Genomic DNA, 14,097 nt, shown 5'->3' with positions numbered 1-14,097 from the left:
TGAGGGAGAGGGAGAGGGAGAGGGAGAGGGAGAGGGCGAGGGAGAGGGCGAGGGAGAGGGAGAGGGAGAGGGAGAGAGGTAGAGGGAGAGGATCGCTGAAGAGAAGAGGTAAAGGTCCCCGTTCTCTATACACAACACAGATGATGTACACACAACCTTCGTGAAGGAGGGAAAGCACCAGAGCAGTCACAGCTGCCACGTTTACTAGAACACGACGAGCACGACAGTCTGCTGCTTTGGGCTAGGATATGAAACATATTTCCCTGGACAGTCCGAGGAAGAGAAGGAGAAAGGGAGAGGAAAGAGACTACCGATAGCGTAAATGCATTCATCTTCAGCGTTCTCTCGACAGTGCAGACGCAGAGCCGAAGTTGTCGATCGGACGGTACAAAAGTGTAAGGACGTGAGATGAACCAGGAGATAGAAGCACTTGAGTTTGACTATACACATTCATCATCTTCCGGACTCTGGTGACACGGCCGTGCTTAACCAGCGAGTGTCCGCGATGCCTCATGGATCGGAGAGGCCATTGGATCCACAGTGAACACGACGAGACGATAGAAGGAGAGCTCAACTCAGGTGGGAGGCATTATCAGGAGAGATCGAATGTACGAGGCGAGAGGAGAAAGGGTGTGGCTGTGCTGTAAAGGCTCGCATATCCCTGCCCCCCCCCACCGCCCCTCCTCCCACTGGTCGCCCTCGGCCCTCCTCCCATGACCTCTCGTCCTGCCCCAGCCCTCGCCCACAGCCACCCTCACCATGCCTCTCCTCCCTCTCCCGCCCTGCGCAGCTCCCAGCCCCCCTCCTCCGCACCTGCCCTTGTCAACCTCGACCCGCTTGTGTTCGCCGCTCTGCCGAGGGACAAGCAGCGGAAGCTCAACGCGCTGGCGCACTCGATCACGTACATCAGCAGGCTGCAAGCGACAGCAGGAGGGAGGGGGCTAGACGGGAGTTACTTTCCATGTGTGCAGCACAAGGGACTGCGATGATCGCGGTCGGGAGGGGAGGAGGGGGGTGGGACGATGTAGACTATTATTTTGTAAATAAGCGAGGGAGTAAACGACGGTATCTGATCTGAGAGGAGCGGTGTACGGATCTGGACACACAAGTGTATACTGTCGCACACACATGTAGCTCTTGTGGGTATGGGCGCCTGGTCGTAGCAGGGAAGGATACTCGAGGCGACTGATACACCTGTCGTCACACTGTGCATACCCTAAAGGGGATGGGCACAAGTATGGTGGTCGAACGCTTATGCTCACTGGCAGCAGGCGGCTCCGAATGATCATGACGAGAGGATATGACGTGAAGGGGAGAGTGAGCGGGGAAAGCTGGTAGGGAAGGTTGCTCCCTGAGGACGTTCTTGTCTACAATGATGATGGCAACCGTGCACAGACATGTTTCTTCTGGTTGTCGTGGTACTGATTTTTAACTTAACCTTGAGTAAAGAAGACCTGTCGCTTCCAAGAAGATATCTTGAGATGAGACCAGCGGTTGGGGGGATAGCCTTCTCGAGGTACTGGAAGGTTCTAGAGGCTTCTTTTTCAACCGAGAAATGACCATCCCTCGTGACTAGCAGGGCCTCTTGGCCCATAGAGGTCGTGACCAAGCAGGTTGACTAGCATGCGACACATTGTCGCTAAGCCGCCACGGATATCACGAGAGGGTCCCGTGATCCGTGAGGGGGGCAGCCGGGGCCCGCCGGTCTCGTGTGCTACCGGGGGAGGAGGTAGAGGGCCTGAGACATGCCAGGCTTCTAGCGGCACTGGCGTCCAAGAAGTCAAGACCTTGCCTCGTGCCTCATAGACGCGATCTCGTGATACGTCGAGCTCTGAAATGAAGCCCTTTCAGTCCCGCGAGACCTGACGCCTGGCTCAAACGTTGCATGTTCGCGACTCGACCCGGAGAGCCGGTCCGAGGGCGCTCGCTTCTCTTGTATATCCCTCCCCCCCCTTGCCTCCCTCCTCCCACTGGTCGCCCTCGGCCCTCCTCCCATGACCTCTCGTCCTGCCCCAGCCCTCGCCCACAGCCACCCTCACCATGCCTCTCCTCCCTCTCCCGCCCTGCGCAGCTCCCAGCCCCCCTCCTCCGCACCTGCCCTTGTCAACCTCGACCCGCTTGTGTTCGCCGCTCTGCCGAGGGACAAGCAGCGGAAGCTCAACGCGCTGGCGCACTCGATCACGTACATCAGCAGGCTGCAAGCGACAGCAGGAGGGAGGGGGCTAGACGGGAGTTACTTTCCATGTGTGCAGCACAAGGGACTGCGATGATCGCGGTCGGGATTGGGAGGAGGGGGGTGGGACGATGTAGACTATTATTTTGTAAATAAGCGAGGGAGTAAACGACGGTATCTGATCTGAGAGGAGCGGTGTATGGGGCTGGACACAAGTGTATGCTTTCGCATGCACACGTTGGAATTATTTTTCCTTTCTACTTGTTGCCCCCTGCCTCTAGTCTTCTCATCTTGGTGGAAGCTCAGAGAAGTCACTGTGGATGATATGAAAACTTCCAAGCATGCCCATTGAGCAAGCGATCCAAGCGCATGGCCATCTCCTGGCTCTCCTTTGTGACCTTCCGAAGTTTGATTGCATGCAGGGTAGCCTGTAGCTCCGCGTTGCAAGATCCGACCGGCGGGGTCGTCCAAAAGCTTCTTGCTTCACTGACTTGCAAGTGACAAGTCTCAGCGTCCAGGTATGAGCGGTGAGATCGCTCAGTACAGCTCCAGGCTCACCATCCCACCCGGGCTCTCAGCCTGTAACAGTGGGCCACTGCATCTCTAGTTAGTGCTGGGCCCGCTCCGGCACGTCCGAGTGCCCCGAAATTTCCTTCACAAAGAGGTTGACAAGCAAGGAGGACGCGGGAGTGAAGGGGGAGGTGAAGGGGGAGGGGAGCGCACAATGCTGAGAGGTCGAGCGATGGAGAGCTCCCAGTCTCTGAACGAGACGACGAGAGCAGCTTCAACAGACGCGTCCTTCGGCCATCTCTCCTTGATCACAGACTTCTCCTCCATCGACAGTGACTTTGGTAGAGCGAAACTGCTGAGGAGAGTTTGAAATGAGCTCATCACCTCCATTTCAGGCGAAGACCATGCACCTGACATGAGAGTAAACACGCCAGCCGCCAGAAGAGCCATGGACGCGAGGAGGAAGGTTCCTCCTCCTCCTCCTCCTCCTGCTCATCACGACTTGACCTGTTGCGTCAGCCCAGTGACGGCGGTCTAGAAGTTTCACTTCCTAAGAGTCAGCCGCACCAGCCGATCGCAGCCCACCAAGAGGAAGAGAGCGCTGTTGTCTTGCGTCTTGTGGACGAGCTGGGGAGGGTGAGCATTACAGAGCTCGCTCGCTCTGCTCTGATTCGCGATGCCAGACATTCCGACTCGCGGCGGGTGCTGGGCACATGTCGATAGGAAGGTAGCATCTTAGAAGACGTCTTGTCCACGTGCCCGTGACAAGTCTGCAGAGCAAGGAGATGTGATATCGTCTTTGCGTTCGAGGTGACCTCGCGTTCTGTCGGGGTGAGCTAGGGTGAGCTAGAAGAGCATGACTGTCGACAGGTTGTTTCCAACAAGCATGCCTTGTTGGTTTCCACTCCACAGTGCCCAAGCGATTTCATTCTTCATGATCTGTGCGTTTGTTTGCCTCATCTGAGAACATTTGTGATGTTGCTGGTATGCAGTGGTTCCAACGGTACGTATGTCAACGGAGTGAAAATGGTCGTAAAGCAACACAAATTGAAAGTAAGAGGTCTCACTGATGACTGGGAATGTGACTAACATGCTGGATAGCTTGGAGATGTTCTTCACTTTGGAAAGGTCAAGGATGCTACACGTTTGCGGGTTGCTAAACTCGGTTCGTTCCTCTTGGTCAACGGGAGGAAAACTGACAGTCACATCGAGGCCCTGAGTTCTCAGAGCAAGAATATCCGATCAAGTGCGGAGAGCTCTCCGTAAGTAAAGGGCCTGCAACATGACGGTCCATGCAGGGGAGCAGAGGCTTCTAGTCGAGCAAGCTTGTCGTCGTCGATGTTGTCACGTCAAGGTGTTAGCTGGTTTCCTGACCCCAGGATGTTTGCTGCTGACCTTGACCCTTCAGCTGACATCCTCTCCGCAAATCTTGACCTGGAGTCAAACACGCAATTCTCTCGTTTGCCATCGATCTCCTTCGGCTCTCACAGCAGGTGTCTTCTTCGGTACAAACTTTGACTACCTGCCTCTCACCTCTACAACTGCTCAGAGCCGCGACCCCGTTGTCTGACAGCGGGCATGTAAGTTTTCATGCTTTGCTTCCTGCCAGTGGGGCTCGGTGAGGTGCAGCTGTAGGGTCAGATCGACAGATGCAACATTGAGGATGGGAGGAGAAGTCAGTTCTCTGTTGCGAACACTGTTGTATCGACAGCCTCGAAGCAGAGTGTGGTGTATACTCGCCTTCAAACTGTGAGTGAATGCGATGAGCACATTGCAACCTGTCGCTCATGGGTGCATTGGTCGCAACAGGTGCGAAGGGAGTTGTCAGTCCTGCTCAATGGAGGAGAGGAGCCGGTAGAAGAAGATCTGCAGAGCAGCATCCACAACAGCGAGAGTGAAGAGGACGACTTCGTGGAGAAGCAGGAAGAAGTCGCAAAGGAAGTAAAGAAGCCACTCTACAGGTACGGAGACCGGGTGATGTTCAAACATCGAGTTCCGGGGATCGGCATCACCCGCGCTCAAGGCATTATCACCAATGTAAGCCCGACTCCTTGCTGCTCCTTGCCGCTCCCTCCTGCCTCCTGCCTCCCTGTCTCCTGCCTCCAGCCTCCTGCCTCCTGCCTCCTGCCTCCTGCCTCCTGCCTCCTGTCTCCTGCTTCGTTCTCTTTCTGCTTCGCCCTCTCCCTTACCCTACTCGCCCTGCCGCTCTTGACATCGACGGTCGTCTCCCGGTATTACAGTGATCTCTTCTTCAGGTACGGACCGTCCGAGACGAAGGACCGGAACTTTTCTTCAGGTATTACGTTGCGGTGGAAGAGAGGAGGAGGCAGAGAAGGGGAGGAGGGGGAGGAGGGGAGGAGGAAAAGGAGGGAGAGGTGGAGAGACTAAGGAGCGTGCGGGGGGGGTAGGTATGTCGTCAAGTCCACGTCACTCGGCAAGGAACGAGCCACGTAGGGATGAAGTGTACTGCTTCCTCCTGTGACGATATCGATCAGAAACCTGGACGAGGACAAGATATTGTGTCTGGTCAACTGCAAGCCCAGCACGCGGACGAAGCAGCAGGCATTGATGGAGGTAGAGAGCATCGTCGAAGTCAACAGGCCGGATGGGATGTGAAATGCTTCTTGACAACAACAAAGAATGTGGAAACTATGACAAGCTTCACTCTGTGAAATCTCTTCACTGGTAGCCCGTGACGCGACGACTTCGTCTTCATCAACATCTCGCTCACATGGCTCCTGCCTGCTTGAGCATCGCTTGCAGCTCGCCTTGAAACCAACAATCACCTCCCCTCGACTCCGACTGGCTCACCAACATACCTGACTTCGCCTTGGCCACCACATCGTCTCCTCCTCCAACGAACTGCAGCACAGAGTGAGGGACGGAGCTCGGGGTAGCATGCATACCTTCCCGCCGACAAACACACGAGGAACAGAGCGAGCGCCAGTAAGAGAGAGCATGTAGTCCTTCACTTCACCTTCAGTTCCTCCCCGTCTCCTCTCTGTGAGCTCACCTGAATGTCTGAGCCATCAGCCCGCTTGTCCAGCTCCATGGCCTCGTACTTGACACCAAGACCATCAAGGGTCGACTTGGCCTGTCAAATATGTCACAACCTTTTCGTTGGCAATGAGTGGACATGTCGGGGAGAGGAGGGCGGAATATGGGGAGAAGAAGTGGAGACAAGGAAACAGGACGATACCAAGACAGCCAAAGCAGAGAGGGGGGAACAGAACGAGGAAGAGGAGAGGAGGAGGAACGAGGAGGAAGACGGCAAGAAGAGGAGGGAAGAGACGATCTGTACCCATACCTTGTTGCAGAATGGGCAATATGACTTGGAGAAAACCATGACCTTGTTACTAGAGAGGCACAGTAAACACATATGTTGCAGCAAAGATGAGCACATGCTGATTACCTCTTAATCATTTTCTGCGCAAGATCCTCAGCGGAAGCCTGGCAGGCAAGGAGTCCACTCTTCTTCGACGATCTGAGGGCCATGGAGGGCACGCGGGAGGAAAAGTCGAACTTGGCGAGACCGAAGCCCGAGGGAACGAAACCAAGATCGCTCTTGAGAGCCATTCTGATAGTCGGCAGCATGTCAGGAGGGGGCTGTGCAAGAGATGAAGAGGGACAGATAGCACCACGAGCATGCTCACTACACATGGCCGCAGGATTCGGTACACCTTGCGGCGCAAACACATCGGAGGGGCAAGGAATGCAGCAGGGGGCGCATCCTCTCAGCACGAGCACATGGAGCATGAAATTACAACAAGTTCGCCCTCCAGCCATGCGCTCACCCGCTCGCCACCGTCGCCGCCGCCATGAACGCGATCACCTTCACTGCCATCATCTTCGTGCCTTTGTGCCTCTTGACAGTTACGGATTCGCTGTATGTGTAACGGTCAGCTTAGACCTTGAGGAAACAAGGAAACCGATGCTGTAACGGTGCAACAGTTGCACTTGACAAGACGTTATGTCCCAGTAACGGTTTCAGTTTGAGCGATGGCGATATCGATCTCTGCTTGAAGCATTGCGCGAACTTGCGCGAACTTCGCAAGAGAGGTACAAGATGCGAAGGGAGGAGAGGAGAGGAGAGGAGAGGAGAGGAGAGGAGAGGAGAGGAGAGGAGAGGAGAGAGGAGAGGGGAGAGGGGACTTGCTGCTGATTGTTGTTTGTTCAGTCACAGCGACACCTGACTTTGACGATGTCTCACGTTCCATGAAGCTCCAACTGGACTTCTCACAGTAAGCATGTCCGAGGCACACCTAAGAGCGATCTCCTCCCTCCTGTCGAGGGGATCCCGAAACTTCCAGGAAGATAGTCTCCTTGCGAGGTGAGAGTGGAGGATAGCCTGATGCTGACCTGCCCGCCAGCTCGCTTATGACGTGCATGCAGGTTTGTCCAGGACACTCCGCACCGGTCATCCTTTGTGAGACGGACGAAGACCAGGGAAAATGTCGAGGATCGAACGAATCTCAAGGAGTTCACCTACTGCTGTGGCAAGACATGCGTATTGGAGAGAGGGGTTCCTATGAATCCTATCCACCCTGATGTAGAGAACCTTCAAGTCCCTACTGACAACATCAAGTTCAGTCTGTCCCAACCGCTACCAACAGGACTAGACATCGATGCGGCAACTGGAATCATCTCGGGGACGCCGGAGGTCTGCACGTCGACGCCAGCCAGTGACTTGCCTCCGATGCCTCCTTGGAGTATCTTGCTGCTGATAGTCGAGAGCGCCAACGCACAAGACTCAAGTCATCTCCAGCTTTCTAGGAAGTCTCAAGCCCGAGCTAGGTCTGTTCGTGGTTGTCACTGCTGGAGCTCTGATGCCGTAGGGTCGATGGCAGGGCGGAGATAAACTTCTTGGTCGTTGAACCGCTGTCCGAGCTCAAGTATGAAGTTCCGCACCTCGTGTTGAGACGCGGAGAGGAGATGGAGCCCTTCAAGGTTGAGCTGCTGCCTGCTGACGTCTCCCTGATAAGCTTTCTCGGTTCTTCAGCTCCGGGGACAGAGAGGAACTCGTGCGATGTACCGAGTATCGCCCCCTCTTCCGCTTGGAATGGAAATCAAAACGTCAGATGGAAGGTATGCTATGCTTCCTGTCTTCTTGTTGACCTCAAATCCTTGCAGTATCTTCGGCTGTCCGCGAGTTTCTCTTCCTCCGACCGCCTTCACAGTGATTGGCAGCAATCCGTTGGGGGCGAGATCGACGAGTATCAAACTTGAGGTCCAGAGCCGCCCGGAACAGGCTCAGTATGCGTATCAGCACATGACGCTAACGGTCGGGGATCCGATCTCCTTGAGATGTTTGAACCATACGGGCGAAGACGACGAGAGAAGATCAGAAACCTACCATGTCTCCCCTCCGCTCCCTCCGGGGCTGATCGTGGACCAGCAGACAGGGTAGGTGACTTGCACTGTACACAGCTGGGATGAATGAGATTTGCTGTGGGTCAGGACTCTGTTTGGGACTCCCTACACTCCGACAGAGAGGGTAGCACAAGTGCGATGGAATTCCGGCTATTCTCCTCACTTGACGATCATCGGGTACGTTGCACGCAAATTCTGCTGCTGCCGTGTGCTGATGGATCTGATGGGCAGCTCGCGAATGATTCACTCGGTGGTGCATGAAAATTTCGTGGATCGAGCAGAGAAGAGCATTTCAATTGCAGTCTTTGAGAAGCCAGGTAGACGGAGGGGAAGGGAGGAGGAGGAGGAGGAACAGAGTCAGTGAGGGGAAAGGGAGAACCAGGAAAGGTGGAAAGAGGCAGAAGGAGGGAGCAGGGAGGCGAGTGATAGGGTAGGGAGTGGCGGTGAAATTTGAGAGGAGAGCAGGTCGATTGTGACCCATCTTAATTCAACCTTGCAGGCTCGCTTGTCGTCGAGCCGCCAGAGATCCTTCTACGTGTGGGAGAATGCATGCGGCCAGTGTTTGTCTCTGCGAGAGGGACGGGGCTGCAGTTCCGCATCTACCCGGCCCTCCCTCGTGGTATTGTGATGGACGAGACGACAGGGACGATCTGTGGGATTCCTGAGGAGGATGTGACAGTGGGGAAGTAGGACTGCGGCAGGCTGTCGAGCTTCTCTGACCATTCTGTCCTGTCAGGCCCTTCATCATCACTGCGTTCAACGAGACTGGAGAGGTTTCAGAGAAGTTCCGGTAACCAAGTGGCGGGGGATGGACGGGAAGGGGGGAGGAAGGGATCAGAGGAGGGGCCTGTATCTCCCTGACGCTAAATGTTGCAAGCCTCGGTGTGGTCAGCATGCCACACAGCCTGTCGTACAAGTTTGACAAGGTTGTCTACTGCGTCGGAAGAAGTACTCTATACCGCAGCAAGTGAGTCGAGTGACAGTTGACACCGCATGTCAAACTTGCCCGCAGGGACGCGTTCTACTCGCACATCCGCAGGCAGTGGCAAGAGCTGCAGGTCCGATCTAGCTGGACTCCTGCTGTCTCCTCCTCCCCAGCTGATCCCCTGCTGCAGGTCAAGGCGGCAAAAGTTGTGCAGCGATTCTTGCGGAGGAAGCAGCTCAAAATCTACGTGAAGAAGGTGAGAATGCCCAGTACGTGCCTGCCTGTTTGACGTCCTTCCGACCAGCAATTCCTGCAGTGGAAGAAAGTGAAAACTAAGAATGCCGTGCGAACCCTGAGACACTGGTAGGGGAGGATGGGAGGAGAGGGAAGGGAAACAGAGAAAGGGAGGAGAGTGGAGAAGGAGGAGGTTGTGGTCGATGGTGAAGAAAAGAGGAGGTGGAAAAAGAGATGAGAGGGGCAGAGGAGGAGCAGGAATAGGAACAGGAACAGGAACAAGTGGTGGTAGTGGAGGGAGGTGATGCTGCTGGTGCAAGAAATGGATGGGGGAAGTGACTTGGGGAGGAGAGATGCAACAAGATGTCAGCGATGTCGCAGGTACCATCGAAGGATGTACAAGAACTTCCTGATGCTCAAGTTCAAGAGGTGGAAGGAGCATTTCGACCGAGTGCTGGGGATCATCAAGAAGTAAGAGAAGCGCCGAAGCTTGCGGGAGATGGGATTGGGGAGGTATTGAGGATGTGGCAGGATGCAGAATCAGTGGAGGATGAACACCATGAAGAGGGGAACCCAGGGGGCTGGAGCAAGGAACTCGTTCGCCTTTGTCGCCCTCCTGGTCAAGAGCGCGTTGAAGTCTGACATGACAGAGACCAGATTCATGAAGAAATTTCTCCGAACTTATAGGGTGACAGCACGCGATCCCCTAGGCCTCCTCTCCTCCTCTCCTCCTCCTCCTACTCCTACTTCTACTACTTGCACTGCTTTTTCTGCTCCTCCTCGTTCTGCTCTTCCTCCCTCCCTCTCCTCCCCTCCCATTTCACTTCTACTTCCTTTCTACCCCTCTGCTTCCTCCCTTGCTCACCACCCCTCCCTCCCCCGTCGACTTCTCCCTCCGCTTACTCTGGCTCAGGTTTCCACCATGATGGGCAACAAGGACCTGTCTCCGCCGACCTGGAAGACTCTGGAGCACTTCAACTCCACCAAGGAGGAGGGCTCGCTGGTCCACTCCGAGCTGAGCTCCCAGCTGAGCTCTACCATGACAAACCAGCAGAAGGCTCGGACCAACTACGTCCGAGACGTGGCGAAGCTGCTGGAGATCGGGAAGAAGCATCCTCCTCGTCTCCTGCTCAACCACATGGGCTTCCATGGTACCCGCGGCTGCGGCAAGGGAAACATCGTGACCTACCTCAGGGGCGGAGGGCCCTGGAGCTTCGAGGTGAGCAGAAGATGTTGAGTAGCATACCGCTACTGTACCTCATTCCTCTCCAACATCTCCTCTCACTCTCTCTCCCTCCCCCTCTTCCCTCTCCTTCCTTTTCCCTTCCTCCCTTCCTCTCTCTTTCTCCTATTCCTCCTCGTCCCTCCCTCCTCACTGCATCTCTCGCTCCTTACTCTCCTCTGCTCAGGTCGACCCTCCCCTCCCCGAGGGCCTCAAGCTAGACCCCAGCAACGGCTGCATCAGCGGGTCTCCCCAGCAGCGAGTCCACCTGCACCCGACCTATCATCGCGTGACGGCCTCCAACCTGGTCGGCAGCGTCAGCAGGGAGATCGCTATTGAGATCTTCGAGGTTCCCATCGCCCCCGGCATTCCCAACTTCGCCCACCCCCACTGGTTCCTTGGCATCGGCCTACCTGCCGACAACCCGGTCCTGAAGCCCACCGGTACCCTCCCCCTCGCCTACCGCGCGCTCTCCGACCTCCCCGACGGCCTCCAGCTCAACCCCAAGACGGGCCGGATCTCCGGCAAGGCCTACCGGTCCGAGGTCCGCCGGGTCCTGGTCGAAGTCTCCAACGACGCCGGCATGGCAGTGGGGGAGCTGAGTATCCACATACAGGCTTGCCCTCAGCTGGTGGTCTACTGGGAGGGGATGGAGATCAACAGCGAGGATCGAGAGTCCAAGAGCTCCAGCAGGTGCATTACCTACGCCCTCGGGGTTCCGATCCGGCCCAACCCGGTCTTCACCCGCCGCAAGCAGCACTCCCTCCGCCACAAGGTCCTCCGGCTCAAGACCAGGAGAGAGTTCCGCAAAGTTCTGTGGTGGCTCCTCAGCCGGCCCCTCTATCACTTCATCGCTCAGTTCATGCCCCTCAGCGGCAGCGAGGTCGACTTCCACATCGTCCCCTCCCTCCCTCCCGGCCTTCTCTTTGACAGCAGGACCGGCCTGATCACTGGCACCCCGCAGGAGACCTCTCCTCCTACTGTCTACCTCATCACCGCCCGCAACAGCGTCGGCGAGGCTTCAGCTGAGATCCGAATCGAAGTCCAGGAAGCCCCCAGCACGCCAGTCTACGACCTTCCTCGTTCTCAGCTCCACCGTCAGCCTCTCTTTCTCCTCGGCTACCTCAAGAGCGAAGAGATTCACGTTCATCCCCCGTTCCTCCGAGGCTCTCGCCCCCTGCTTTTCACCATCCAGCCCGCGCTGCCGCTGGGGCTCAACCTCAACTCAGAGGACGGAAGCATCCGCGGGAGGGTGACCAGCCTGTCGCCTGTCTGGCAGCACGAGTATGTCCTGCAGGCTAAGAACGTGTCTGGGGCTGCTTCCTGCCGCCTCCGGCTCTACCCGCACGCTCGCCTGTATGGCAGGGTGTTTGATCTGAATGTGCTGGAGGAAGAAGGAGGGTTTCTGCCGCATGGTTGCTCGGAGGAGGAAGTCCAGCTGGTCCAGAGGAGGGTGTTCGCCTTCAAGGAGATGGAGTCCACCAGGGACTTGCTGCACGAGGCTGACGAGGACGGGGGGACGTTCTCTCGCTGCTCCTCCTCGGAGTCAGTCAGCCTCCCGATCGAGGTCGACACCCCCGACAGCCTCGTCCCGGACAGCATCTACCTCAGAGGCCACAGGAGCAGCCTTCCCACCTCCCTCCCTTCTTTTGAAAAGTCGAACCGGCTGTCGTCCAAGTCAGCTGGGGAGGTGGTGAGGCTGGTGTTGGAGGGAAGCAGGATTAGGACGGATCGGAGCGGGTGGTTCCTTGCTCGGGTGCTGCCGGGCCTCTTCGCCTTTGCTGGCAGGGACATGGCGATTTCATCGCACGTGCTGGAGAGGACGACGAAGAAAACGGGAGAGGAGCAACCAGGTAGCATATTCCTCCTCCTCCTCCTCCTCCGATGATGATGATGATGATGATGTCATCATTGTCATCATCATCATTGTCATCATCATCATCTCTCTCTCTCTCTCTTTCCCATCCCCTTCCCCTCTTGGCTCGTTTCCTATCCCCTACTTCCTCCACCCTTTCCTCCCCCCCCGCTCCCGCCCTCCCCCCTTCTCCTCCTCCTCCTCCACCACCACCTCGTCCTCCTCGTTCTCTGACCCTATCTTTCTTCCTCCTCCTCCTCCTTCTCCTCCTCCTCTGATTCTCCCTTTCCTCCATTTTCTTCCTGTCGCTTCCATCATACCCTCACAGGATCAAGCATCAAGGTCTGCTTTTGCTTGTCCCCTTAATCACACGCTGAAGATCCAACAGCAGCAGCCGCTCACGATCCTTCTGAGACAAGACGAACAAGACGTAACTCCCGACCTCTTATGCTTCCTATCTGCTGACATACTTCTCATCTTCTCTCCCTCCTCCTCCTCCTCCTCCTCCTCCTCTTGCTCCTCCTCCTCTTGCTCCTCCTCCTCCTCCCCCTCCCCTCCCCCTCCTGCTTCTCCTTCTCCTTCTGTTCCCTCGTGCCATGTTCTTCTCCCCTGGTCCTTTTCTCCTTCCCCTTTCCCATCCCCTTCCCCTCTTGGCTCGTTTCCTATCCCCTACTTCCTCCACCCTTTCCTCCCCCCCCGCTACGGCTCAAAGAACTCAAGTAAGTTGACTTGCTGTCTCCTCGCTCAGTCTTATGCTCCACCAGCGGCACAAGAGTTTTCCCTCCTCCCCGGTCACGATTGCTCTTTCCGCCTCCTCCACTGCCCGCCCATCCCCGCCAAGAAGGCAACCTGCCCCCTCCCACTCGCACACCCCAGCTGACCTCCAGCAGGCGATTCTCAGCTTGACCTGGTCGTGCTCGAGCTCGAAGATCCTGCGGCTCTTTGTGCTTGCTCCCTGGGGTCAGACCTGCAGCCACGACTCCTCCTCCATCCACCATGCCGAGCAGAAAGGTCCGGGGGCTCGTTGCCCTGCTGGGGTCCTGCTGGGGTCTGACGGGCTAGCAGCTGTCAGGGTCGTCCAAGGAAGAGATGATCGCCTCCGAGGAGGACCTGTGATAGGTACGTGAGGAGGAGGAGGAGGGAGGAGGAGGGAGGACGAGGACGAGGACGAGGAGGAAGGAGGAAGGAGGAGGAGGAGGGGCGGCGGCCGCGGCGGCGGCGGCAGCAGCAGTTAACTTGTTCTGCGCAGCGATGATATGTTGCGGAGAGGAAGGAGTTTTCAAGTGCCGGGTGTCTCTTTCCAGCAAGGCGGTGAAGAAGAAGAAACCGGGTGAGACTCGAACGTCCTATCGCTTTTGAACTTCCTTTCCTCTCCTCCCCTCCTCCCTCCTCCCCCCTACTCCTCCCTCATCGCTCATCGCTCATCGCTCATCACTCCCTTCGTCCCTTTTGGTCCTCCTCCTCCTCCTCCTCATCATCATCATCATCATCATCATCATCATCATCATCATCATCATCATCATCATCACCATCATCAAACTTTTTATTTGCTGCAATTTTACTTGATATCTTCAGACATGCTTCACCCGGCCTGCGATGCAGAGGTTATCCCTCCTCTTCCTCTCACTCCTTCATTGCACATTCTCCCTCTCCTCCTTGTCAGTTCTTGTCGCAGAATCTTTATGAAGCTGGCATCGACAAGAATCAGCAAGATCCTGATGAAATAAGTGAGACCTGAGATCGAATGTTCCTTCGCCTGCTGCTGCTGCTCCTCCACCACCACCACCACCACCTGCTCCTCCTCCTCC

The 14,097-nt window shown here is 56.4% G+C and overlaps 3 protein-coding genes across 3 annotated transcripts in view; 2 read left to right on the top strand and 1 right to left on the bottom strand.

Moving 5' to 3' along the window:
• Window positions 1-2,897: 2,897 nt before the first annotated feature.
• GUITHDRAFT_105775 (hypothetical protein) lies at window positions 2,898-5,299 on the top strand (the record flags this gene model as incomplete). Its single annotated transcript, XM_005835553.1, has 15 exons — window positions 2,898-3,024; window positions 3,079-3,149; window positions 3,203-3,319; window positions 3,367-3,410; window positions 3,460-3,493; window positions 3,554-3,624; window positions 3,676-3,736; window positions 3,785-3,945; window positions 3,982-4,037; window positions 4,092-4,176; window positions 4,233-4,263; window positions 4,319-4,432; window positions 4,493-4,720; window positions 4,939-4,979; window positions 5,179-5,299. The coding sequence occupies 15 exons, from the start codon at window positions 2,898-2,900 to the stop codon at window positions 5,297-5,299; spliced, it is 1,362 nt and encodes a 453-aa protein (XP_005835610.1).
• A 111-nt stretch (window positions 5,300-5,410) lies between these two features.
• GUITHDRAFT_105774 (hypothetical protein) lies at window positions 5,411-6,277 on the bottom strand (the record flags this gene model as incomplete). Its single annotated transcript, XM_005835552.1, has 6 exons — window positions 5,411-5,451; window positions 5,503-5,545; window positions 5,590-5,649; window positions 5,697-5,777; window positions 5,991-6,039; window positions 6,096-6,277. The coding sequence occupies 6 exons, from the start codon at window positions 6,275-6,277 to the stop codon at window positions 5,411-5,413; spliced, it is 456 nt and encodes a 151-aa protein (XP_005835609.1).
• Window positions 6,278-6,930: 653 nt separating this feature from the next.
• GUITHDRAFT_136720 (hypothetical protein) overlaps window positions 6,931-14,097 on the top strand; it is a gene marked incomplete at both ends in the record, with an annotated part of 14,195 nt that continues 7,028 nt past the window's right edge. Inside the window, 22 exons of the mRNA XM_005835551.1 lie at window positions 6,931-7,013; window positions 7,076-7,477; window positions 7,519-7,630; window positions 7,683-7,768; window positions 7,814-8,086; window positions 8,141-8,230; window positions 8,285-8,370; window positions 8,553-8,739; window positions 8,790-8,843; window positions 8,931-9,020; window positions 9,066-9,111; window positions 9,169-9,234; window positions 9,346-9,434; window positions 9,594-9,683; window positions 9,744-9,900; window positions 10,126-10,431; window positions 10,622-12,287; window positions 12,618-12,631; window positions 13,180-13,408; window positions 13,539-13,619; window positions 13,865-13,893; window positions 13,965-14,016. Of these exons, the coding sequence (XP_005835608.1) occupies window positions 6,931-7,013; window positions 7,076-7,477; window positions 7,519-7,630; window positions 7,683-7,768; window positions 7,814-8,086; window positions 8,141-8,230; window positions 8,285-8,370; window positions 8,553-8,739; window positions 8,790-8,843; window positions 8,931-9,020; window positions 9,066-9,111; window positions 9,169-9,234; window positions 9,346-9,434; window positions 9,594-9,683; window positions 9,744-9,900; window positions 10,126-10,431; window positions 10,622-12,287; window positions 12,618-12,631; window positions 13,180-13,408; window positions 13,539-13,619; window positions 13,865-13,893; window positions 13,965-14,016 (4,288 nt within the window). The remainder of the gene's footprint in view (window positions 7,014-7,075; window positions 7,478-7,518; window positions 7,631-7,682; window positions 7,769-7,813; window positions 8,087-8,140; window positions 8,231-8,284; window positions 8,371-8,552; window positions 8,740-8,789; window positions 8,844-8,930; window positions 9,021-9,065; window positions 9,112-9,168; window positions 9,235-9,345; window positions 9,435-9,593; window positions 9,684-9,743; window positions 9,901-10,125; window positions 10,432-10,621; window positions 12,288-12,617; window positions 12,632-13,179; window positions 13,409-13,538; window positions 13,620-13,864; window positions 13,894-13,964; window positions 14,017-14,097) is intronic.

Source organism: Guillardia theta (genome assembly GCF_000315625.1).
Source record: "Guillardia theta CCMP2712 unplaced genomic scaffold GUITHscaffold_21, whole genome shotgun sequence".
In the NCBI taxonomy this organism is placed as follows: Eukaryota; class Cryptophyceae; order Pyrenomonadales; family Geminigeraceae; genus Guillardia; species Guillardia theta.
The sequence above is the reverse complement of the archived record's forward strand: the minus strand, read 5'-3'. Positions and strand labels throughout refer to the sequence as shown.